The sequence below is a fragment of the Rhinolophus sinicus genome, linkage group LG14 (assembly GCF_036562045.2).
Source record: "Rhinolophus sinicus isolate RSC01 linkage group LG14, ASM3656204v1, whole genome shotgun sequence".
Lineage (NCBI taxonomy): Eukaryota > Metazoa > Chordata > Mammalia > Chiroptera > Rhinolophidae > Rhinolophus > Rhinolophus sinicus.
Window position 1 is genome coordinate 51,773,816 of NC_133763.1, and position 24,580 is coordinate 51,798,395.

Consider the following 24,580-nt stretch of genomic DNA (forward strand, 5'->3'; position numbering starts at 1 on the left):
AAACAGCAGAGCAGAAGCCAGCCATGCCACAGCCTCGTGACACCCCCCATCTGGCGCACGTGGCACCTGGTGTGCAGAGGGCAGGCAGCTGGCCCTTCCCTGTCCTGCCCTCCCATCTTGCCTTCCTCCACTCCTGCCTCAACCTAGAGCTTCACACTCTGCTACCCTGAGCACCTCCGTTCCCGGGTAGCTCCGTCTCCAATGGCAGCAGCTTGAGGGACAAAGGTTAGACGTAGAGAAGGACTTTCCAGCTCCCCAGAAGGAGTGAGGAAGAGGGGAACGGAAACCTTGTTGTGCACAGAATGTGAGGGTGTGTGTCTGGTTATCCTCTTGTCCTTTCAGTAAATGCGGGGCCCACGCGTCTATGTGCACTTCTCTGCACAGAACAGGATGTTGGTGTGTTGGGGGCTCTGTCCCTGGGCAGGCTTGGAGTGAGAAGCAAAGCTCTTGGAAACCCCACCCCACCCTGCGCCCTCTGGCAGACAAGTAGAGCCAGCAGGAAGCAGTAGGACGTGCAGGGGAGTGGAGTGCAGGGCCAGTGTGTCCCATCCTCCCTTCCCTCTGGTGACTGGCTTTGCTTCCACTCAGCATCCTCTGTGTCTCTCCATGCGGCCTCTCTCTGACTATGGGTGTTCTGTTTTCTGTCCTCTCCAGTTCTTCCTTCTCTGTATCGTCTCCTCTTTAAGCCCCTCCTCCTCCGTGAGTCTGGGTCTCCCAGGCCCTTCCTGACCTCCCAGTCATGGCCACAGAGTGAGGCCATAGGCACTGCCTGGGGATGGGCACTTGGCCCTGACCCTGTGCCAGGCAGCCCGGCCCGCCCCATATATCAGGTATGGCTGCCTCTCCCAGCCACGCCACTTTGTGCCACTGTGTGGGATGGGGAGGAAGTGAGGGGGCAGGGGATTGGAAGACAGGGTCCTGGCCTGAAGCGTGAGTCACATGTTTCTTAGACATTCTCATGCCTCTCCCCTCCCCTGCCCTAAGCATGGATGGCTGGGGTTCTTTCTCCCCAGGGCAAGCAGTTACCTTGGTCATCCTTTTCAGAAGTCCACCTTCATGCCTAACCTTCCTCCCTCTTGCTCCAATCACAGCCCCTTTTCTGGATGAATCAGTCCTTTCAAAGCAGGCCAGTGGGTATTTCCTCCTCAAATACATTTGTACATTCTTATGCAAAAAGAAGGCTGATAAGGATCAAGAGAATCATTTCCCCCCCACGTGCCTAGGTTCCCTTATCCGCAGGGCATCTCAAGGAAGGGGGCAAGCGGCCTGGAGAGGGTGGAGGGTGGTGGTGGTGGCTTGGAACTGGGGAGCAGTCACCAACTTCTCTCCCTTCCTCCCCACCCCCTAAACCACAGAAACCACTTAAAGCTCAGTGCAAGCCTGCCCTTCCAGGGAGGGCCTGGGACGGTGAAGGTGGAAAGTGTGTGGGTTCTGGGCAGCCTGCATACCACACACCACCCCAACCCCTCCTTTGAGGGCCACCCCTTCCAGGAAGCCTGATCAATGATTAGGGACCATCTTTCTTTGGGTCCTCTCTCGGAGGTCCATGCTTGGGGACACCTCAACCCACTGGAGTGACTGAGGGAGGGGGCTGTACGCCTTCCGCCCTCATCCATTAAAACGAGGACAACTCAGTCTCTATAAACATCTGTAGATCTCACAGCCTCCAGCTCTGGTCTTCCAGTCACAAAGGCCACTGTGGGTGGAGGGAACAGCTGGAGTTTGACCCAAGCTCCTGGCCCTGAACTTTCCACGGTGACCCTGCTCGTACCACTCATCTGTCAATTAGCATCTGTGGCCGCTTAGGCTTGGACACAGCAAGGAGGGTTGAAAAGCAGGAGTTCTGATTGTTGCAGCCAGAAGACTTGGATGAGAATGTGGCCTGCCATTTATTAGTCCTCAATTACACTGTCAGTAAAAAGGAGACCGTGACCACTGTTCTAACGTGTGTTTGTGACCCTGCTAGGAGGCCAGAACAGTCTGCACACGGGAAGGGTTCTCAGGACCTTATCTGCCCCATCGCGTGTTTCTGTGGCTTTAGTTGCCAGGAAGTTCCTCCAGGGACATTGTGGTCTCCATCAGAGGGGTTAGTTCGCAGCTGTGAACACGGAGTGAACTGCTCCTGAGTGGGGTGCACTGGGGTGAACGCCACCTCACAGGCTCCTCTGAGTGGCGGGGTGCACTGGGGGGTCTGGATGGGGCCGCAGTGCTAAGCCTTCCCTGCAGCCGGTTCTGCCCAGGCAAGTTTACTTCGTCTCTCTGATCTACTCCTCAGTAAAATGGGGATACACCTACCCCACTGAGTGGGTGCGACGATGAACTGGGGTCACACAGGTGAAGTACAGGGCCTGGTGCAGGGCACTTGGTTAAAAGAAGTCCCTCCCTTGCTCCTTCCATTCCTGTTATCTTTCCTGCTCTTTAGCTGACTCCCTTTTCCTACGCCCCTTTCCCGCTTTATTTCTCTCTGTGACATCACCCAGTAACACTTTTTTACATCTTTCTTATTCATTTTGTATCTTGTCTGACCCCCATGTCTGATCTGATCCCTGCTGTATCCTATGCCTGGCACCTTGTCCCTAAGTATTTGTCGAAGGTTAAATGACCTTGACCTTTCTTTCCAGCTGCTTGCAAATAGGCATGAAATTCATTTGCTCACTAAAGGTGGTTACACGGGAGGTTTGGGGACTGAAGTAGAGAACAGTGCTAGGGACAGAGCTAGACAGAGGGGTGGCCCTCACAGGCTGAACTGGCTGCAGGGTTACCATCCTAGGGAAGGAGGAGACCCCTTTCAGAGTGACCTGGTGGGGAGGTGGCAGCTGGTACTTAGGGATATTATAGGGAGGTGACCAGGGGTCCAGGCTCTCCCGCCAGACTCTCTAGGTTCGAATGCTAGTTCTACTCCTCACTAGGTGACTAAAGTCCAAGGTCACATTGATAACAATCGTACTTAGCCCTCGGTGCTGGGAGGAGTAAATGACTTGACAAGTTAGTGGAACATGAGTTCATTGCCCGTTGAACCTGTAACTGTTGGCACTTATTGTTTGGTCGATGCTACCACCTGGTGGACACCTGGAGTGGGAGATTTCCCTTGGCCCAGGTGGCCTGGGGCAGGGGCGGGGAACCTAGTCAGGGGAGGGAGAGGAACGGGGCGGCCATCTGAGTGCAGAGGTGTGTATGTGCTGTATTAGCATTATCACGTGCTGAGGTTTCCAGCAGGCTCAGCCCTGCTTCCCGGCACCGTGGAAAATGAGAAAGGGCTCGAAGGAGAGGGCAGAGGAAGCTGAGTTGGCGCAGTCCCTCCCTCCTTCCCTCCTGCCCTCCTCCAAGCCTGGCCTGAGCCAAGAGGAACCAGATCCAGGGAAGGTGGAGAGACAGAGAAGAAGGTCAGTGCTGACGTCATGGACATTCACGTAGGAGGTAAACACAATCTGACCTACATTTATCCGTCTTCCACACCCTCCGCCTACTCAGTGGGGTACCCTTTTCTGGGCACCCCCCAGCTCTCACTCTGGTAAGACCCCCTCCTTTCCTGAGATGTCCATCCCTGGGACATGATGTCTCGCCACTCAGTACCTGAGTGCCGTGCTGGCACAGGTGCGGAAGGGACAGGCAATAGAGGACATCTGAAGGCACCATGGGCTAGTCTGAACCCCCTGACTCACTCCCAAGACACAGAAATCTCATCTCTCTTCAGGACAGATGTGGGTTCGAGTGGGGAGGCGGATCAGTGGTGGGGCACTGATTTCCCCTGTGAGGCCCCAAGGAGCCCCCAGGGGAAGGCGGCTTATGTTCCCTTTCAGTCACGGAACTTTTTCTGGAGTGACTCAGTGATTGGGGGGCCCCCTGAAAGGGTGGAGGCCTCATTGGACAGGGACCCCAGGACCTACCCAGCTCAGATCTACTGAACTAGTATCAGCGTCTCTTGGGGATGGAGCCCAGGACCCTGCGTGTTTCACAAGCTCCCCCCCTCCCCAAATTTCTGATATCTGGTTATCCCCACGCAAAACACTGCTTCAGGTCTGCTCCAACTCAGACAGTCCGAATGAGCTTCTTCCCTCCCCGTATGGCCAAGGCAGAGGGAAGAGGGCAGGCTGCAGATCTGAGAGTGCAGGGCGCCCAAAAGGGGACAGATCCCGCTGGAGACAAACAGACCTTTTATTAGCAAAAATAAATACATGTGGGGCAGATGGAAGGAACGGGGACCGCAGGCCCCACGGAGAGCCCCTGAGGAAGAGAGGTCTCCGTCTACAGGCTGAGATGGGCGGGCGCCAGCGAGGCCCCGGGCCCTGGCCCCCCACCCAAGGGGGGCAGTAGGGCGATCAGGGGCGCCTCACACTCCCCCAGCAGCACGTCCCTACGCAGCCCTGCGCCCCTGTCCTGCACCTTGGCCCTCAGACTGCGGGCGGCCAGTTCTGACGGGCCCAGACCGTCGAAGAAGAAGTCCTCGTTGAAGATGGGGTTGGCGCTGCGTCTGACCACGCGGCTCCGCTGGCTCCGCGGCCGGACGTGCGGCCGCAGCCCCAGCACCACGAAGCAGCCGCCGCCGCCGCCGCCCCCGGGGCCGGCCCGCTCCCGGGGCAGCCCCTCGGCGCTGACCAGGCGCAGCCGCAGCCGCCCGGGCGCCGCCTGGTACTCGGCGGAGAGCCGCAGCTGCCCGCCGCGGGGCTCCAGGCGCAGCACGCTCTCCTTGGTCGGCCGCAGCTGGCAGCACAGGAAGTCCAGGTGGAAGAGCGGCGGCGGGGCCGAGCCCGGGCGGCGCGGCGCGTGCGGGCTGGTGTCGGCGGAGCCCGCCCCCTCGGGGGACAGCGAGTGCGGCCTGGGCGGCCGCGGCGAGCCGAAGGGCGACGAGTCGGGCGACGAGGCCGTGTCGCTGTCGGGGGCCCAGCAGAGGCGCAGGTCCGGGGCGGAGAGGTGCAGCCGGGCGGCCGCCGGGGTGGGCCCCCTGGCGGGGGCGGGCGGCGGCGAGTGGAACAGGGACTCGCGCCGGCGCGTGTGCGGGCTCTCGGGCAGGAAGGCCCAGCCTTCGCGGCCCGCCAGGTGCGGCAGCGAGCAGGCCGAGGGGAGCCCGGGCCTGCCCGCCTCGCGCGGGGCCTGCGGCTCGGCCCCGCCGGGGTCCGAGAGCCGGGGCGGGATGAAGAACTGCGGGATGCGATCGGGGGTCAGGACGTTGGGGCAGGCGCGCGCGGGCGGGCCCGGGGCGCGGCGCTTAGGGAACAGGCTGCAGGGCGCCCACCAGGCCCCGGGCTCCGTGGTCCCCACCTTGTAGCCAGCTTTCTCCAGGAGCCACATGCGGTGTGGCGGGCGTGATGAAAGCGCCAACCCTGCGAGGCCAACGGGGTCCAAATGCAGCGTCTCAGGGGAGGCCTGGGCGGAGCTGGGGTGGGTGAGGAGAGAAGAGGTGGAGGTGGGTGATGCTGCGAAAGTACCCCTGGCCGTCCGCTGCCGCTGCTCCCTCTCCCTGGGCCCAAGGGCACAAGCCCCTATTTGAGCAGGAAAAACCAAGGGCAGCGAAATCTGGGGCCCCCGGGAGAAACAGAGGAGCCCAGGCCAGAGAATCACATTTTCAGATGCGGGCCTTGGACATGGGCGTACACAGATTCTCCCGCTGATACTATAAGATGTCGCCCCCTCGGAGTCAGAAGGCCCAACACACCCATTAGAGCGCCTATAAGGCGACAAGAATAACACCTGAGTATCAGAAGGCTTGTGGTCACGGGACCCAGATCCCAAACCCCGTTCTTATACACGTTCCCCCTGAAGAGACACCTCGGTCCTAGGCTGGCTCACCCCCCGCTCGCTGTGCATTCTAAACACTCAGGGGCTCCTCCAAGGTCTGGTCTGGAGGTCCCTCGGACCTCCCACTCCACCCCTACTTCCCTGTCTGGGTTGCGCTCCCCTGTCCCACCGCCAGCTGCTTCAGGCTGAGGCATCCTTCGGCCCCAGCCCCACCTGCCTCCTCCTGCTTCTCCCTCGCCTTCCTGAGTTGCTCCAGGCCAGAAGTAGACTCTGCACATCGGCGGCTGCCCTGCGAGCACGCAGGGCCGGTCCAAGGAGACGCAGCCCCCCACCCCCACCCCCCCTTAGCACTGACGTCCCGCTCCTGGCTTCTCAGCCCTACCTCAGCCTGAGTCTGCCAGGCGGGGTCCGGCCGTTGGGTCGCCCCGCCCACTCTCCACTTCTTTCTCCCTAAGAAACGCCTGGGCACAAAGGCTGCATTGATTCTCCCTCCACCCCCAGCGGCCTCCCCGTCCACCGCGAGCTCGCCGCACCCGCGCGTCGCAACCCCGCGAGCGCACAGTTCTGACCGTCTGCCTGGGAGTCTGAGGCCACCGCGGGCTCGGTCGGGGCGCCCCGAGTGCAGGCCTCACCTGTGGGCCACCGCTGGGTTCTGGCCTCTGCCCGGGAGGCGTTCAGAGCCCCGAGCTGAGCAGCTTCCTCTCCAGCTTGCTCCCCCAGCCCAGTCCTACTGGGAGGAGCTGGCAGGGGCCTCCGTTGCCTACGTACGACCTCTTTTCCTGGATAAACACAGCTCTGTCTCTGCGGCCATCAGCCCAGCCTTCTTAACTCCTTCCTCCAGCCTAGTTTCTAGCAGCAAGGCAGCCGTCTGCCCCGGCCTCTCCTGCTGGGCCTGGGCTACTTGGGCGTTGAACAGGGCTGCAGCAGACAGGGGAGCCCCCACCCGTGGCCAGTGGCCTCCATCCTTCTGTGCTGCACTCGCCCCACCCCACCCCTCCTAGGTAGGTGAAGCCAGTAGCCATGGCCACACAAAGCGCGTTTCCTGCAAAGCCCTCCTTGCTGGAATCCTGCCTTGGCCCCCATTGCCCCGTTCTGGAGCCTTCCCAATAGTTCCCACCAGTGACTTGCAATGACTGGTTTTCTGAATTACACTGGCCTAAGGAAAAGGAACCACGCTCAAGACTTCTGGGCATAGAGACACCGAGGGGAGAGCTGGTTCCATCAGTGAATCAAGGTCAGGCTGGCCCGTGCCCCCCATTCTTGGAAAGATGCCCCCCTTCCCGCCCCTCCCCACAGGCAGATCCTAGGAGGCAGAGGCCACAGCTGACACCATGAGGCCACCATCTGCACTCCAGGAAACACCACCACCCTTCAGTCTCTCAAAGGCACCAAGCTCATTTCCTCCTTAGGACTTTTGCCCAGGCTGCCTGCTCTCCCAGGACCACTGCTTCCTCCTTCAGGTGGGAGTCGGGCAAATTTGATTCTGTGGCTCCATTCATTCATTCATCCAGAGTTCTCTACTACCTTCTCTGTGCCAGACACTGGGCTGCACTCTGGGGACACAGCAGTGAGAAAACAGCTAAATCTCCTGGGAGTTTATACTTTAATGGGGAAAGAAAGACAATAGACAAAAATCAATTATTAGATGGAAATCAGTGTGGAGGAGAAAATTAAAGTAGGGAAGGCTGACAGCGCATGTCAGGCGAGTGTATATGGTTTTAAGTAGAGTGATCACGGGGGCCACCTTGAGAATGTAACATTTCAGTAATGCTATGTAGGCGGGAGGAAGGAATACCAAATGCAAAGGCCCTGCGGCAGAAACATGTCTGGGGTGAACGCGGAGGCAAAGAACAGAATGTAACCGGAAGAGAATGAGTGAGGGGCAGATGAGCTTGGGGAGGTAACAGGGCCAAACTCTGTTGGGCTTGTAGCCACTGTAACAATTTTAGCTTTTACTTGTGGTGAGTTGGGAGTGATGTGACTTGACTTATATGTGGCGAGGGGGCTCTGGTGTGGAGAACAGAATGAAGGGGATGAGGGCGTAAATAGGGAGACCAAGCAGGAGCCTACTGGAATAATCTTTGCACAAGATGATTGGGGCATGCACCAGGGTTGTAGCAGTCAGTCTCTGGGTGTATTCTGAAGACAGAGTCAGTAGGATTTCTGGATGGATCCCTCCCCATCAAAGGAGAAAGAATGAGCCGAGATTTTTGACCTGAGCCACCACCGGGAGGATGGAGTTGTCATTTTTGAGGGAGGAGTAGCAGGAGCTCAGTTCTGGAGTCTGTTTTGAATTTGAGGTGCCTGTTAGCTACCTAACTGGAGATGGTGCGTAAGCAGTTGAACATGCAAATCCAGAGCTCAGAGGAGAAGTCAGGACTGGCAGTAGAAATGTGGGCACCAAGAGGAATGTAGATGGAATTTAAAGTCGTGGGACTTGAGGAAGCGCAGGTAGGAAAGAGAAAGGATCCAAGGACCCAGTCCTGGGTGCTCCAACATTTAGAGGCGCAGAGGAGGACCCAGCTGTGCCAGATGCTGTGGCAAGGTCCGGGAAGAGGAGGACTGAGAATCGACCACTGGGTTCAGCGACGCAAACTCATTGGTGACTTTTTCAAGAGCAGTTTTGGTGGAGTGATGGAGGTAAATCCTGATTGGAATGGGCTTGAGAAAGAGTAGGAGGAAGAGAGAGAGAGCAAAGAACTCTCTTGAAGACTTTGCTGAAAGAGAAGGAAGAGGTAGGGTAGCGGCCAGAGGGGAGGTGTAATCAAGAGAGAACTTAAATGACAGAAATAATAGTATGCTGATGGGAAAGAGCCATAGAAAGGGGGAAATTGAAGCAGAAGAGAGAAAGGAGAATTGTTGGAGCAATATTCCTGAGCAGACGGGACAAAAGAGGTAACATGCATAAGAAATAGATCTAGGGGTTGTCCTTTGCCTGCTGTGTGGACAGTTCACCCACAGTTGCTGGAAAGAAGATAGAATAAGTGGGTGGAGGTTGTAGGTCGGGTGATATGGTGGTGGGAACTGGTTCTTTCTGGATGCTTCTGATTTCCCAGTGAAGCAGGAAGCCAGGTCATCAGCTGAGAGGGATAAAGTGGAGGAGGTGGTGCTAGGGGTCTGAGCAGAGAGGACCAGAAATTCAACAGTCCTAGGACAGCAGGAGAGAGCGTGGTCTGGGTTGCTGCAGGCTGCCTGCTGGGCGGTGTTAGGAGCCCACTTTCGGATGGTGATCCTGGCTTTAGAATGAGGCCGGACGGCGTGGTTGTGTGTGTGTGTGTGTGTGTGTGTGTGTGTGTGTGTGTGCGCGTTTTCTCTCACTGTGTTCCGCCATGCAGTGTGCAGGGCAAAAACGGGCAGAGATTGGGATTTAACCAGAAATGTGGTCCATCTTCAATGGATCCCGTTCCTGCCCCCTCTCTCCTTCCATTTCCTTCTCTCGGTGGATGTTAAATTGAGGGTGCCTGCAGGAGCGCATACCCCCTGGGCTGTACAGTAGTAATGTTGAAAACCGATTACAGGTAATCTAAGGCCTGGCTGTATTACTCAGGGTCCCATTCGGAAAACAGCACTTGCTCGGAGTTTAACACAGGGGATTTGTTACAAAGGTGTTGGAAGAGCTAAAAAGACATAAATAGGATGGGGAGACTCTCTAGCAGAATCTGTAACCATGGAGACACAGCTACTACTTTGAGGAGCTTCCCAAAGAAAAGAGAAGGGAAGAAATCCCCTGACTTCTCCCTGCCTCCCACCTTCCAGTCGGCCACCAGAGCCTTCCGAAGCCAGATGGCAAAGGAGACTGGGACATGTAATTTGTCGGCACTAGCCATCTGCAGTCTCAGGCAGAGGAGGGACAGGGTGGGGATCTGAGAGCCATCAAGCAAATGACTGGCACACCGGGTAGCCAAAAGTTGACTTCATTGGAACAGTAAGTTATCAGATCTGGAAGGAACTTGGAACTCACCTCAAGTAACCTCTCATTTTCACAGAGCGGGAAACAGACCCAGAAAGAGATGATGTGGCAAATAGCAGCGGAGTCGAGACTCTGCTGTCTCACGCCTCAAAGAGCTTTTGTACCCAGCGGTCTTCAGATGTGAGCAGAGCTGCTCCCTTGGATGCAGACCCACAAGGCTGCCTCCTCACCTCCTCCAGCACCATTGCTGCCACGCCTCGAGACCTTCACAGGTGACCCAAAGGCTCTGACCTTATATTTTTTTGCTGGTGTCAAAGGACACTCAGAGACTGGGCAGTACAGAGTGCCTTCCTGGGTTCAAACCAGATGAAGCGGCAGAGAGTGGGCAGGCCTTTCCTCCAGGTAGGCAGGCAACAGCTACAAGACCCCTTGGGCTTCTGGGCCTCGCTAAGCTATGTGTCCCATGGCCTTGGGTCATGGCCTCAGGCAGCAGGACTTGGCCACCGGTGCTCACTGTGGGTGCTGGCAGGTGAGGGGCTTGGTGATACACAGTGTCCTGTATCGGGCCCATGATGAGTGACCTGGCTCCACGGTCTCTGTCCCAGGAAGGCCTTAGTGGCCCCTTCTCTAAGAGCTGGGATCAGCTACTGATACCCCCTTTCTTCTTGAACTGGTTTTTCTTACATGTGCCTAATCCACTCTTTGGTTCCTCTTGGCACTTGACTCAGGCATCCGAAGACTATGTCGCTTCTGCTTCAAGCAGAATAAGCTGCCGCCTTTGGATGGCCTGGGTCCCACAGCACCTTCCTCTCCAGGTGAATGAATGCACTGCACAGCGGAATGGGTGTTTTTAAGGCTGGAGGAAGCAACTCCCCCCGTTTCTGCCTAGAAAGCTGCAGTACTTGGCCTGCTGGGGGAAGAGAGACATCAGTCAGAAGGCCTAGACACTAAGTAAGAAGTGTTCCAGCATCCGACCACCTATTTCCCTCACCCAGACCCCTGCCTGCCCCCCTGGCCTTATCCAGTTAGGGCTGCCACGCCCCGCCTGGCAGGGGGCCTCACCCAACATCCCCCCACTGTAGATTTCCAGCACAGAAGTGCCAGGATGCATTCAACCCATTTTAATGTGGAAACTCAAGCATAACTGTTTTGTTTTGCTTCTGTTTCTTGACTGCATAGGAAGGCTGGAATGTCTTTCCCTTCTCTCGGGAGGGTTTAAATGAAGATTGGGCTCTTCTTGACCACAAATAAAGGGCGATCAGGTTTTTGTATACGATGATTTAGCCCGGGGGTGTCCAAACTGCAGCCCGCGGGCCAACTGCGGCCCACAATCCATTGTTAATTGGCCCGCAGCAAATTCCAAAAATATATTTAGTTTACTTAAATAAACCAGGTGAGGCAATACGTACTTCACCTCGAGTGAGTGGCCCAGCTGTTTGTGTATTTTACCGCATATGGCCCTTGTTGAAAAACGTTGAACAAAGTTTGGACACCCCTGATTTAGACTCTGGGTTTAACAGATTATCAAGGGCAAGTGGGAAAGCACAAGAGGAAGAAGGGTTTTTAAGTGAGCACATGGGGGAGGGGGTAGTCGGTCGCCACGAGCATTCTGATATGTGTCTAGCTTTTGGAGGGCGCTGGGTCAAGGTCCTTCAAATCCATGTTCACCAGTCCTGGGTCTGTCTGTGCAACATTGATGCCTCAGCAAGTGTGAGCTCTAGTTCCTGGAAAGAGAACCTCACCCACCCACCTCCCCAGCACTGCTGAATTTGTGCACAGCTCACTGACCCTGTCCCAGGCCACAAAGGGTTTCATCTCTCAGATCCCCTGGGTCCCCACCCCCAGCCCCTGACCCTGGAACCTCAGCTTACGCCTGAATTTGAATTCTTCCCTTGCTAGGATAAGGGTTTAGACACAGACTTCCTTCCTCTGCTGATCCTTCCCTCAACCTGAGGCCGGGGCTGCTAGCTCCTCACCAAACCCATTTCCCTTTCTTTTACAACATGTGCTTAGGGCATATTCTCCAACCACCCTCCCTTGTGACTGCGTTCGGGCCAATGGAAACGCTTCGAGACTTGGCTCCACCACCACCCTTGTGATGCTTTCTTCTCACATCTGGCAACTGATGTCAACACCCAGGGTGACTTTGGAGGTCAGGTGTGGAAGATGGCAGCGCTTTGGTCATCCAGATTCCTGAACGACCCCAAGACACCACCAACTGGACATTTGTGAGTGAGGGGTACATTCTATGTAAGCTCTGGGTTAGGCTGTGGACGTGTAAAGGCCGCTCTGTTTCAGCGTTTCGCTTGGTAACAAACTCCTTTATGTCCCTTGGAGCGCTCAGTCTCTGGTAAAACTTCTCTAATTCTTGACCCCTTCCTGGATCTCCCTTCCACCTACTGTCCTTGATGGCATCCTGCCTGTCCCTGTGGGAGCCGCCAAGGTCCCCACCCCGAGAGGGCAGTGGCCAGTCCCTCCTCCCGTTCGTGTTCTCCTTCCCGGCAAACCTTCCCTCCTTAGGAATGTGCACCAGCTGTGTCGTCCTCTTTCCTCCTTTATCACTGTTCTCACTGACGTACCCACCAGTGCCCATGGGTCTCGGCAGCCGGCTCACGCCGTCCTCTTACCCCAGGTCGGTGCCACTCCAGGTTAGGACCTGATGTCTACCAGCAGCCGGGCCCTCAGCCTGCTCGGGCCGCGTGTACCTTGTCACTTTGTTTTCCCGCTCCCCACAGGGACTTAGCCAATGCAGGGCCCTTCTCCAGACTCTTTCTCGCCCAGGACCGGCTTCCTAGCTCACTGAGAAAATCCAGGTGCTCTGGTGAGGCTCCCCTCCACTTCCTGTCCTGCTCAGCACCGCCCCCCACTCCGTTCTTTGGTCTGAGTCATGCTGTCCTGTGACTCATGTCTCCACCTGTGCACTTGGTGAACCTCAAGGACCAGATAGCTGTTCTGTTGGACAGCACCTGTCTGTCTGTCTGTCTGTTTGTCTGTCTGTCTCTCTTTCCTGGGGTCTTAGCCTCTTTCCACTGGCTCCTTCCAAAGCAATTTATAAATATACTCAAACCTCTTTCTTTGAATATTGTGACCACAACAGATTCCTAGAAAGAACCACCTAGATTCACCTCGTCATCCCCATTCGTTTTTTCACCCGCGATAATCTGGGTTTTGTTCCGCCTCCAGGCAAAGGAGCCCACCACCTTCCTCGTGGCCAAATGCGAGGTTCTCATCTGCCTCACCTTCTCTTTAGCATTTGGGACTGTGGGACTGACCCGCTTAAGCACGGTCTCTTCTGTCCTGTTCTCGGCCCCTTAGTGGGGCTTTGGTCCTCTGCCCCAACCTGAAGCCTTAGTGTGACCAAAGGTTGTACCTCTGACCCCTTGCACCGTCCTTCCTTTCTCCCCCTCCCCTCCCCCTCACGCCCCTCGACGCCTCCTCGCTTTCACTCTGCGTAATCCACTCCCAAGAGTTCCCTGCCAGCTTTCACACCGATGACTTACAAATTGAGTCAGCAGCTCATCAGTCTTGGGCTGGAAATCACGATATCCGGCTTCCTGCTGGTGTTCACCGTGTGGTGGAAGTTGCACGGGCCCTTTGAGCTCAGTGCAGGTGAAACCAAGTGCATTATCTCCCCCCATCTCAAACCTTTGTATCCCCGCTGATGCCACCTGGAACCCCCAAGGCAGAACCGTGCAGTCACCCTCCAAGGCTCCCCTTCACAGACCCACAGTGTACAAGTTGTGGCAAAGTCCCACCCTCTGTTTGTAGCGTTTCCAGTTTCTCTCATCCTCACGGCCCTTCCCAGCCCCCCTTTGGTGCCCTGTAGGGGTCTCCTAACCGGGGCTCCGACATTCAGTCTTGCTGATCTCTCACTGCCCCCAGAGCCACCTTTCTAAAGCCATAAAACTTTATGTCGCCCCCCAGCCCGAACCCTGTAAAAGCTCCCTGTTGCTTCCAAGACAAAGTTCAAGCTCCATAGCAGGGTTTAGGAAGTGCTCCCTGGCCTGTCCCTGCCCCCTCTCCTGCCCTCTTCTCTTTCCCTGAACTCCTGCCCCACTCACCCCCTGGCTGTTCTCCAAGGTCACTGCGCTTTCACACCTCTGTGCCTTTGCTCTTCCTCACACCTCTGCCTGGAGTCTCCTCTGACCCTGCCTGCCTGCTGCACACCACGCACGGCTTCTTCTAGAAAGCCTTTTCTCTTCGCTTTCGTAGAGTAAAACTGACCCCTCTCCCCTTGGGTCCACCCTGCGCCTGTGGTAGGAGGCAGGATGGGGTGGGGGCAGCTGCTGGGACACTGCACTGTGCCCCTGGCTAAGGCTGCCCATCGCAAGGCCAGCGCCCGTCTTTCGCTGCCAGGTGCTGGGTGCCTGACCCAGTGGCTGCTGCCTGGCACGCGCTCAGTAAGTCTCTTCCTTTGGTGCTGACCGGGCAGGTGGGTGAGTGGGAGGCTCCGGACGGATTCTGATTTCCAGCTACAGAAAGGTCTCGGGCTGAAAATGGGGCCATGAGACTTTATTTACTCAGAGGAAAGTGCTCTCTCCCTCACCTCACGGGTCACTTCCCTGGCCAGCCCTCCCTTCCCTGTGGAGGGTCCCAGCAGGCTGGACAGCCAGAGGCACGGTCATTGTTATGGGGACGACTCCTCTTCCAGCTGCAGCTGAAGGAAAACGCCTGCAAGAGAAGTGGCAGGAATGTGGGCACAGATGGCGGAGCTTGTGGGGCGCTCTAAGCACCTGCACCCAGTTACCCAGGACCCGGCTCCTGCCCTGGGCTCTCTCTCACTTGCCTGTGTCTGCGGCACGTGCCCCACCCCAGGCTCAAAAGCTGGACCCCAGCTTGGGACTGGATCCTCAGCACTGTCCCTTCCCTTTGTTCTGGGGGGAGGGGTGGTGATGGCAAGTCAGGGCCTGGGGGTGAAGAGCCTGTTTACCTGAGGACTTGGCGTAGACTGTCTGCCCATCTCTGCTCTGGGCGACACAGGACATGTAGAGCTTCTGATCTTCCATCTTTTCCACGTCGACGTTTAGTACAGCCAGAGAGCCCACGGGGATCAGGCTGGGAGAGGAGGCGGCTTAGCCCATCCTCCTGTGAACCCCTGGCCCCCTCCCTTTACCCCTCCTTCCCCCACTCATCCCAACCTGCCTCGAGGACTTAAGCGGCTCTGGGCTCAGGGCCGGCCTGCCAGCTCCCAGAGGCAGCCGGCTGGGGAAGGAGAGTGACAGGCAGGGCTCCCGCACCCCCACTGCCCAGCATGGCCACCCCCTCAGTGATGAAAAGGGCTGTGACTTTAGCCAACACCCCGGGGATTCGTACTCACTTTTTGAACCTGATGTTCAGGCTTAGTGTGAACAGCCCCTCCCCAGCCAGGTAGGCAGTTTTAGAAAAGGTCTCGTCCATCAAGGCTGCCAGGGACCCTCCGTGGGCAAACCTGGGGGAGGGGCGAGGAGCAAGGCCCGGGCTGCAGCACTGGGCAGACTGCCCCCTGGGCCTCCCCCGACCGTGAGGTGGAACCACCCTGCCTCTGCCTTTCCCCAGAAACGAAAGGAAACTGAGCTGGAGCCCATCTGATCAAAAACCAACTGAGCTTTTCTGCTATGTTGCTTCAGCGGGTTGTCAGCAGCCACTGATACAATGATTTTATTTCACCAGGAAAAAAATTTCTTTTTTCTGATAGTTACTAGAAAAACATTTTTCTGATTCGTCACCTCATTGCTGGCAGCAAAAGCCATAATTTGAAAAGATGCTCTCACACAGAGATCGGAAAAGCCCCCAAACTTTTTGGCTTAGTGAGGAACTAAATGTGAACTGTAACTTATGACCCATAAAGTAATTTAGGACCTAAAAAGTGTCCACCAGGTGGGCTCTTGAGGACTGCTGCCCAGGAAGGCTGAGAGCCGGCTAAGCTGGACGTGACGAACCTCTGCTTTATTTAAAGTGCATCAGACTCTCATTCTCCCTCGTAAGCTGACCTTCACGCCAAAGCTGCTTCGTAGTTGGTTACATTGGGGCAAATAGAAAGGCATCACATTTTAGAATGCAGATAATACAAAACAGATTCGAGTTTCTGATGTGTGAGACGGAAGCTCAGTTCACCCCCCCAGCACCCCAGCTCCTTAGGGAGAGGTACAGACCCCAGGGCCTGGTGTGTCCTGTTCACCTGCTGAGCTAAACCCAGGAAGCAGGCAAGGCTGTCCACCCAGGCCCGGCCTGTGGTCTCACCCTGGGGCCCCCTCCAGGTAAGGGCCTGGTTGGAAAAGACAGACGGACTTCTTCTTGGACGGGTGGAAAAAGATGACATACTCGTAGCCTTGTCCTTCCACTGGGATGCACCTGGTGAAAATGCGCCAGTCACTTTTGTCTGGGGAGAGATGGACAGTGTGACAACTGAAGGAGGGTCTGCATGAGGGCACGGGGCCCCACTCAGGACATAGGGGTGGGCATTCGGCACCATAGGTGAGCCCTGCCTCAGGCACAGGGTCCAGGAGAGAACCAGAGGACACCCAGGCTCCACCCTCAGGGAGCCTTCAATCAGAGACGAGAAGCACAGGGAGCCCTCCGTCTGGAAGGAGAGACACTCAGGAACTTCCCTGGCTGAAGGTGGGGATAGGATCAGGGCCAGGTCAAGACTTTCACAGACCTTACACATTGAAAATTCAAAATGTAGCTCCTGTAATTCACATGTAGTAATTCAAAATAAACAGCAAAATAAGTGCAATAAAGTCCATCAAAGTTCTAATTGTCCCCCCAAGACAACTACAACTTTTTTTTATAAAAAAGATTAATATTAAAAATATAGCTAAAAGACAATATTATATTGGTTTCAGGGGTACACCACAGTTTTCAACATTTATAGACGTAAAGAAGCGATCACCATGATAAGTCCAGCAACCATCTGACACCGTACCAGCTATCACACCATTACTGACTATATTCCCCATGCTGTACATTACACTCCCATGACTTATTTGTTTTATCCCTGGAAATTTGAGCCTCTTATTTCCCTTCACCTGTCCCCCATTTTTATATGTTTTAATTACAGTATGTCTCTTTCCTTTGCCAGGTTAGCAAGTTTTCAGTCATTTTTTTCAAACAGGTTCTCAATCCCTTGATCTCACTCTTCTCCTTCTGGTGCCCCTGTGATGTGGGTGTTATTATGGTTAATATTGTCCCAGAGGTCTCTTAAACTCTCATTTATTTTTAAAATTCTTTTTTCTTTTCACTGTTCTGATTAGGTGTTTTATGCTACCTTGTCTTCCAAATTGCAGATTTAATCCTCTGCTTCATTTAACCTGCTGGTGATTCCTTCTAGTGCATTCTTCATTTCAGTTACTGTATTCTTCACTTCTGACGGGTTCTTTTTTATGGTTTCTATGCCTTTTTTATGCTGCTGTGTCTTTGTTGAAGTTCTCCCTAAGTTCCTGGAGCATCTTCATAATCACTATTTTGAACTCTGTCTCTGGTAGGTTGTTTGCCTCTACGTCGTGTAGTTCTTTTTCTGAAGTTTTCTCCTGTTCTTTCGTTTGGGACGCATTTCTTTGTTTCCTCATTTTGGCTGCCACTCTGTGTTTGTTTCTATGTATGAGGTAGATCTGTTATGTTTCCCAGTCTTGACCAGGTGGCTTTATGCAGTGGGTGTCCTGTGGGCCCAGTGGCACAGTCTCCCTGGTCACCTGAGCTGGGTGTCCCAGGAGAGTCCCTTGTGTGGGTTGTGTGTGCCCTCCTGTTATAGTTGAGTCTTGGTTGCTATTGGCACATCAGTGAGTGGGATTGACCCTCAGGCTGACTGGCTGTGGGGTTTGGCCACATCCACAGCTTATGAGCTATTGTGTAGAAGGCTTATCCCATTGAGTGGGATTTGTCCCAGTGGGCTCTGGTACCTGTTGAGACCACCCTTTGTGTGTGCCACTTGTGGGGCCAATTGGGCAGTGCTCTGCTGTGGTCTGAAGCCAACCTCCAAGTATGTTCGTTCTGGGGCCTTTTGGGAAGGGCTCCAAGGCAGGTCCAGGTCTGCCACTGCCTGTGACTCACCAGGGACTACCTGGTAGGAACTACAAAGCGATTCACCATTGTTCAATGCCTGTGCTAAACCTGGAGGCATGTGGGAGAGATTATGCTGTGAACCGAAAACAGCTGCCACCAGTACCGGGCCTGGGGTAACTCTGCAAAAGGCCAGGACACCCAGAAGCCTGCTGCCACCTCCTGGCTCCCTTAAGGTTCAGCCACTGATAAAGTCTCATGTGGTACTCAAGTTGGGTGAGTCAGGGTCTCAGAGAATCACTAGAGTGGGAAGAGCTGTGGTTACCAGGTTAATGTAGATTTTGGTTTGGTGCCAGTGCTGAGCCTGGAACAACTCAGCAGAAGTCTCAGAGCACAATAAGGCCAGTTGCCACCCACCTGGGGCCTGTGAACGCTGATAGTTTTCTAAGAAAGAGTGCAATGTGGGAGGGGCTGGCTGCTCCAGGAGAAAGTGCCTCCAGCTGTGGGAGAGTTGGGTGGGGTGGGGTCCTAGCTGAGTCAGCAGGGTGGAGCAGCAGAGCTCACCAGGCCAATCAGATTCAGATTTGGCCTGTGGGGGTGGGCTCAACACACGAAAGATGGTGCCCGCCTGCCAGCTACACTAAGTGGACCCCTCGCTGGGAAAATGCTGACTGTTCTCCAGTCCTCCCCCTGAAGCCACACACCTCGGTCTGCCCCCTGAATGTCTCCGAGGCCCCCTGAGTCACTATCCCTCCTCTGGAGCCCAAGGTGAGTTCCTGCGAGCGAGTGAGCCTGGGTACGGGCTGTTTAACAGGACGTCTGGGTTTCCCTCAGCCTTCTGTCCCACCTGAATGGTTAGAATCTCCTCTGTGTTTCACAGCCACATGTTGTGGGAGCTCCTCTTCCCGGCACCAGTACAATGGGCTGAGGACCCTCGCTCCTCTGGGGCTACCTCCATGGCCAACATCCCTCCTGATTCTTGGCTGCCACAGGGAGGTTTGGGGCCGTTCCGTGTCTCTGTCCCTCCTACCAGTCTTGACATGGCTTCTTTATATTTTCAGTTATAGGACTTCTGTTTGGCTAGACTTCAGATGGTTTTCCAGGTTGATTGTTCTATAATTTAGTTGTAATTTTAATGTGTTCATGGAAGGTCACAGGCACAGTGTTTATCTAGTTCTCCGTCTTGGATCTTTCCAAGCACATCCTTTTTGAATGGATACCAAATTCTTTAAAAAAAAAAAATTGTTTTGGTGCCGCTGCTTTGTTTGTGCCATAAACCCAAGGGTAGTCTGCCTACTGTACCACCCATTCATTAATGGCAAGAAAACCAGGTATATGCGTGAGAGAGGCAAGAAAACATGGACACACACGCACACACATGAAGAAGGATGGAGGTGGAATGCTGTATCAGTCTGATTGGTGGGTGTTTCAGGAAAGGTGGTCTCAGCCTAGCAGAGCAGGGACAGTGTGCAGTGGGGGAGGGAACCCAAAGGCCTTTGGGGTTGTGGAGGGGCACTTGGGACCAGACAAAGGGCAGGGAGATGAGCTGGCAGTTCTCCAGGGGGCCACTAGGGTGCGCTCTCTTCAGACAGGAGGAGGGGAGCCAGAGAGCAAAGAGGACATTCATCCACCTGCCTGGGGCTGCAGCCCGAGGGGTGGAGTTAGGTACCAGGAAGAACTTCTGGCTGAGAACTGGACAGCAGCTGTGAGTTTCCTTCCCCAGCGTCTTTGAACACGGGGGAAGGGGCTGGCTGAACCGACCCTGGGACATGCTGGGACGCCTGTGCTGGGGCCCTCTCAGGCCAGGGCTTACCCGAGGTCACCGCTAACCCGGATGGGAGCTTGAGCCCTTGGATGTGGTCTCTGTTGGACTTGAAGGAGGGCAGTTTGATCCAGCCATCGGCCTTGGTCTTCTCTAGAAATTCCTGGTACAGGCTCAGCATGTCTGGACACCAGCTGGCATTTGGAAGGGCATAATCCTTCAAGTCTGTCTTCTCCGGGCAGAATCTTGAGACCTGGGCAGGAAAAATCAGGGGACTAGACAGCTTCCTGGGGGTGGGGTGGGGTGGGCACTGCTGCTTGGGCGGGGGGACCTCCAGCTGGTGTGCTCCTGCGCTCCGGGCTCCTCGACCCCTTCCACCAGTATTGACAGGAGGGAAATGGCCCTTCTTCCTTGCAGAAGATTTGGGGACTCCTCGGGTGACTGTATAAGGGATGCTAAAGCACCAGGGAAGGGAAGGAAAAGAATTGGGGCTGACAATTGGAAGCACGCTGCTCCAGTTTTGTGCATTTCAGTGGTCCTGTTTTAAGACCTGTGAGCTGTTCCTTGGGGCTGTGAACTGCTAGTATTCACCCCAATGTACAGATGGGAAAACTGAGGAAATATGGCTAAGTCTGCAAAGCTCTTGAGCGCCAGAGCTGAGGGTCGGACCAGAGCCCGTTCAGAGACACTGTCTTCCTAGGGGGTTGGCCCCAGTTGGTGAGGACCCTGGGTACCGCTCCCTCATCTCAGGGGCCACTCCAGCTCTGTCCACAGCTGTGGGGCTGCCTGGGCAGGGTGGCTCATAGAAACATGTTTTGGGTGCTCACAGAGGTGTGGTACCATCTGTGGGACAAAGAGGAGTCCTCTATGGCATCAAATGCTCACACACCAATCACAGCTGTGGGCAGGAAGCCAGCTGCTTGCCAGGACCACACACAGGGTCCTCTCTCTGGGGACGCCCCAACTCAGCTGCAGCAGACTCAATCCCACGGGAGGGAAGCGACCACTGGTGGCCTCACAAAATTCATGCCAGGAAGAAACGGTCCTGGTGGTCTCGGTTTTGGATCTGGGCTACTTGGGATCTTACCTTCCCTTTGCCCAGTCAAATAGCTCCCCAGTACTCTGCCCACTTGCCCCAGCCACCATCTGAGAAGAGGAGGTTTGCGGTGCTCCTTCCACCCTAGGCCCCAAGGAGAAGAGCTGTCCATCCAGCTGAGCTGGGAGCTCACTCACCAGGGAGTCCGTGGTTGATCCGAACGCTGAGGTCGGGTTGAGTCTGGGCAGGATACGGCATGTACCAGGGAGGGCTCTGTGCTGGCTGAGTCTTGCCACCACCTGGAAACCTCTCCTGATCATGGCTGAGTGCCGGCCCACTCCTGATGAGGCAGCAAGGAGAGTGAGCGCTTTTCAGCTGCACCTCGGGGCTGTCATGCAGCCACCTCTCAGCCAGGCCTCTCTCCTTTCTGTCACCGAGCCTTCATCAGCGAGCTTCCCCTGCAGGTTTGACACAACACCCTCAGACGCTGGGGGCCTTTAGCTGGTCCCAGCCCCACCCAGTGCTTGGGGAGGAGCAGAAGCCGGCTGCCTGGGCATGAATGCATAGCCGGTCTGGCTTGAGTTCAGAAAGAAGTAGTTTTTTAAAGGAGCAAAAATGTGCATAAAGAAATAGTATAGGTAAAAAAAAAAAAAAAAGAAATAGTATAGGTTACACGGAGGCATGGAGAGCTGCCCTGGTGTTTGGAGAGCGGGGAGAACCCAAGAGAATTCTCAGAAAGATAAGGGAGGGCCTTCTCTTGGTTGGAGAGTATTGGCGGAGTGTGTGTGTGTGTGTAGCATTTGTGGGGTGTGCTCCCCAAGCACTGGTATGATTCTCTGACTAGGAAGAACAACTCAGACCTTAGCCACACTCTTCTTTAACCCCAGACAAGAAAATGGGGAGTGGGGAGAGGAAGGGCTCCATGGGGGACCCTGAAGGCTGGGAGCTGATCCCAGCCAGGTTGCCCAGGAGGTGGCAAGGGCCATCCTCCCAAAAAGAGCCAGAAGCTCAACCTGGGAAATTCTTGGTTCAGTGCCTGAGAGCCTCATGGGAGCAGGGCTGCCACCCTTGCGTGGCCAGACTTTCTTTGCAGCTCGTACCTCCCAGCAGGATCTGCCTCTCTTGTCACCTGGCTTAGAGGAGTGACACCCCCTGTGAAATAATTTAAAAAATGTATATTGGTCTTTGCCCCTTGTTCCTGGCACAGAACTCCTAAAATGCCTTGGAATTTCCTGGCCTGATAGGAGTGCCTTGTTTTAATGAGGGGATTCTGGGTGGGCTCCTGGGTAGGGGGCTGGTCACCGGAAAGGCCAAGCCATGGTTAGAAGCTTGGAATTTTCAGTCCCCCTTCTCATTCTTCAGGAAGGGGAGAGGGAATAGAGATCAAGTTAATAACTGATCGTGCCGATGTGAAGACGCCTCCCTAAAATCCCAAAAGTATGGAGTTTGGAGAGCTTCCGGTTTGGCATACCTGAACTGCTTGGAGACAGAAGCTCCTAGAATTTACCCTATAGACTCTTCATCTGGCTGTTCATCTGTGTCCTTTCTCATAGCCTTCGTTACATAATAAACGGGTAAACATCAGTCGCCGTTTCCCTGAGTTCTGTGAGCTGTTCTAGTAAATGATTGAATCCAAGGAAGGAGGTGGTGGGAACCTCCAATTTGTAGCCAAGTCAGGCAGCAGTTGTGCGTGACCTGGGGACCTACTACTTTCGATTGACATCTGAAATGAGGGGCTGTGTCATGAGACTGAGCTCTTAACCTGCACTAACTCTGGTTAGTATCCCAATGGAATTGTGGGACATCCAGCTGGGATTACAGAGAAATGCTTGGGAGTGATGGGGGAACCCTCATTTCTGATGTCAGAAGTGTGTGTGGAGAGTGAAGGGAACTTTTCTTACAGATATCCTCCCCCTTGTTTCACAGTTTTTGGCTAAATCAACTTTCAAATATTTACATCATGATGATGCTATAAATTTTGTTCTCAGCCTCAGCACATAGTGTAGTTACATTTCCTTTCTTGTATCACTTTCATCTTCCTTGGGTTGATAGTTACCGACATTCAGCTGGGTTCTGCGGTCCAGGGGAAATGCTGGGGACTTGAAGGGGCTGACCCGTGGTTGAGACGTCAACCACTGGGACGGGAGAGAGTCCACGAGAGAGAAAATACAAGAAATGAAGATCTGGCCAGGTCTGTGACATTTAAGAGCAGATATAAATATAATGGGATCAAAGCTACGGCCGTTGGAGGTAATTAGAAAGAAGGAAATGTGAGGAGGACGTCTATGGTGGTGGCAAAACCATAGGTGTGGCCCTGAATTAGGGTGATTGGAATAGAATGGTGGAGGTGGACTCAGGCCGTCTTGGAAGAGAAAGGTTAAGGTGGTGGAGAAAGCGCCCCTTTCCCCCTTCCTGACTCTCCCACCATGTCACACCTCCTGTGGGTTCCTCCTGCGACACGGAGCCCTTCCTAGACGTGGGCTGGGAGGTCAGCAGTCCAGAGAGATGGGAACGTGCTTTGAGCAGCTTTTGTGCCTTGAGCGGGTTTTGTTACAGGAGCTTCGGCCCAGCCCTTCTCCTTCTGTGAACTCAGCTCAGGGAAAACAAAGCATCTTCCCAGACCAGGACTCTCTGAAGTGACTAGGGAACAAGAAAGCCAGTCAGACTGCCCGCCAGGTCCATTTCCAGTGTGGGACCCGTGGGGGAATGCTGAGTTTGGGGGCTTCTCTTGCTGAGATTGGAGCCATCCCCAGAAGCGCGTCCTGGGCCTGCCCTGCCCGATGGCACACAGGAGAACCAGCAGTGGGGTGCTGGTACACGATGGCCAACCAGCTCTTGGTGGGAAGCAGCTCTGACTGGCAGCCTTCGCCAACTTCTGTGGTGTAAACTTTCCCACAGTGGCTGATTTCAATCTACCAAAATGAAGCCACCGCCCCCGAGTGTGAAGCTGGTAGAGACGTGCACACTGGGCTGCTGCTGCCTGGTAGAGCAAAGCGACAGTGGTGCCCCAGGCCTTGGCAGGTTCAGCATCACTTCTTGGTCCCAGGCCCTTTCTTCCTTTTTATCGGGCTCCTGAGTTTAAACGCATGCCCACTTCTGTCTTGGAGTTCCCTTCCCTTCCAAGAAGGACCATGCTGTAGCACTTAGACCCATCTTCCCTTGCTGCTCGCCAAACCAGTCCACGGGACATTGAAAGAGGAAAATGGTAACATTTCCAGAAACCTTACAAAGACTTGGGGGCCCGGAAAGCCCTCTCAGCTCATTCTGGAATGCGGCTGGAGCTGCCCGAGGGGGGCTGGCCGGCTCCTGCTGTGATGGAGGTGTCCCCGGCACTTAGCCAGCCTTCCCTCTAGTCCTTCTGAATGAGGAAGGAACTTCCTGGCGGTTTCCTAGGTGCCATGGCTATTGTCCTCTGGGGACTCAGCCTCTCCTGAAGACTTGGCCCTGTAGCCTGAACCCCGATACTTCAGAGGGCTCCCAGGCTGCCCACATCCCTCTCAGGCTGGGGCTGATCTTAGACTCTGTCCAGCCCGGCCCCACCCTCAGGGAAGCTTTCTTTGACCTTCTTCTGAGCTAAGGGTCAGTGGCAGGCTGGATAGGAGCAGCTGTGCTCAACAGAGAGTGGCAGGCAAATCCGGGGGTGCTGGGGAGGCGGGGGGCGCGGCCCTCATTCTGCTCCTCTCGGGAGCTGCCGTGGTGAAACGCAGACCCAGTGCCAGCTCTTCTGACTTTCCAACTGAAGACAATGCAAATCTAGACTTTTATGTGAAACCTTCTAACCTTTAAATGTTGCAACTGGTTTATAAAGAGATTGCATGAGCCAAAACCAGTGTCTCTGCCTGGATCTGGTCTTGCAGGCTGCCAGCCGGTCGTGCCACAAGCTTCCTCGCTCATTCCTCGGCCTTTCCTTCCCATCACTCTTCCTGGAGTCTGTTGCTTGTCTGCCCCAGATCTCATCTCTCTGCTAGCAGATCAGCCGTCTTTTCCTTGTTACCTCTGGGAGGGAACCTTGCTGACATTCATTTTACACCCTCGTCGCCCACAGTGGGCCCTTCGGAAAGGAATAAATCGTCATGTGTTAAAGTCTACGAAGCAGTTGGCTCTATGCCGATTCAGGGTTTTTGCTTCGTCCAGTCTTGCCTTATTATTAAAACTTTCT

General features: G+C 55.0%; 2 protein-coding genes and 1 long non-coding RNA gene across 10 annotated transcripts in view; 1 reads left to right on the forward strand and 2 right to left on the reverse strand.

The window, feature by feature from the left end:
- LOC109451576 (uncharacterized) overlaps positions 1 to 24,580 on the forward strand; it is a 420,408-nt gene that overhangs the window by 35,613 nt on the left and 360,215 nt on the right. For 2 of the 3 annotated variants that reach the window (XR_012491873.1, XR_012491871.1), the window contains exons 3-5: positions 9,723 to 9,918; positions 10,375 to 10,597; positions 11,660 to 11,874. This is a non-coding gene — a long non-coding RNA (uncharacterized LOC109451576). Of the gene's footprint in view, positions 1 to 9,722; positions 9,919 to 10,374; positions 10,598 to 11,650; positions 11,875 to 24,580 lie in introns of those variants that run through there. The other variant, XR_012491872.1, reaches the window with a different exon arrangement.
- On the reverse strand, positions 4,138 to 6,707 carry C2CD4D (C2 calcium dependent domain containing 4D). Of its 6 annotated transcripts, XM_074319197.1 has the most exons (3): positions 5,950 to 6,147; positions 5,260 to 5,374; positions 4,138 to 5,139 (listed from the first exon to the last, which is right to left on the reverse strand). In XM_074319197.1, exons 1-3 carry the CDS (start codon positions 6,012 to 6,014, stop codon positions 4,246 to 4,248), a joined length of 1,074 nt encoding a protein of 357 aa, XP_074175298.1. In that variant the 5' UTR covers positions 6,015 to 6,147; the 3' UTR covers positions 4,138 to 4,245. The 6 variants fall into 6 exon arrangements, with proteins under 6 accessions (XP_074175298.1, XP_074175302.1, XP_074175299.1 ...); XM_074319201.1 differs by lacking the exon at positions 5,950 to 6,147 and adding an exon at positions 6,306 to 6,707 and having other exon boundaries at positions 4,138 to 5,374; XM_074319198.1 differs by lacking the exon at positions 5,950 to 6,147 and adding an exon at positions 6,369 to 6,706 and having other exon boundaries at positions 4,138 to 5,374.
- On the reverse strand, positions 14,144 to 20,894 carry THEM5 (thioesterase superfamily member 5). The gene is made up of 6 exons (XM_019739899.2): positions 20,619 to 20,894; positions 19,437 to 19,638; positions 15,866 to 16,004; positions 14,964 to 15,074; positions 14,577 to 14,701; positions 14,144 to 14,317 (listed from the first exon to the last, which is right to left on the reverse strand). Exons 1-6 carry the CDS (start codon positions 20,739 to 20,741, stop codon positions 14,274 to 14,276), a joined length of 744 nt encoding a protein of 247 aa, XP_019595458.2. The 5' UTR covers positions 20,742 to 20,894; the 3' UTR covers positions 14,144 to 14,273.

Coding starts and splice junctions, on each gene's coding strand:
- THEM5 (XM_019739899.2), bottom strand. CDS start 20,741: ATGATCAGGAGAGGTTTCCAGGTGGTGGCAAGACTCAGCCAGCACAGA. Junction 19,639..20,618: donor GATCAACCACGGACTCCCTG/GTGAGTGAGCTC, acceptor TTTCCTGCCCAG/GTCTCAAGATTCTGCCCGGA. Junction 16,005..19,436: donor CGGGTTAGCGGTGACCTCGG/GTAAGCCCTGGC, acceptor ATCTCTCCCCAG/ACAAAAGTGACTGGCGCATT.
- C2CD4D (XM_074319196.1), bottom strand. CDS start 6,014: ATGTGCAGAGTCTACTTCTGGCCTGGAGCAACTCAGGAAGGCGAGGGA. Junction 5,375..5,949: donor GGAGAAGCAGGAGGAGGCAG/GTGGGGCTGGGG, acceptor CACCCACCCCAG/CTCCGCCCAGGCCTCCCCTG.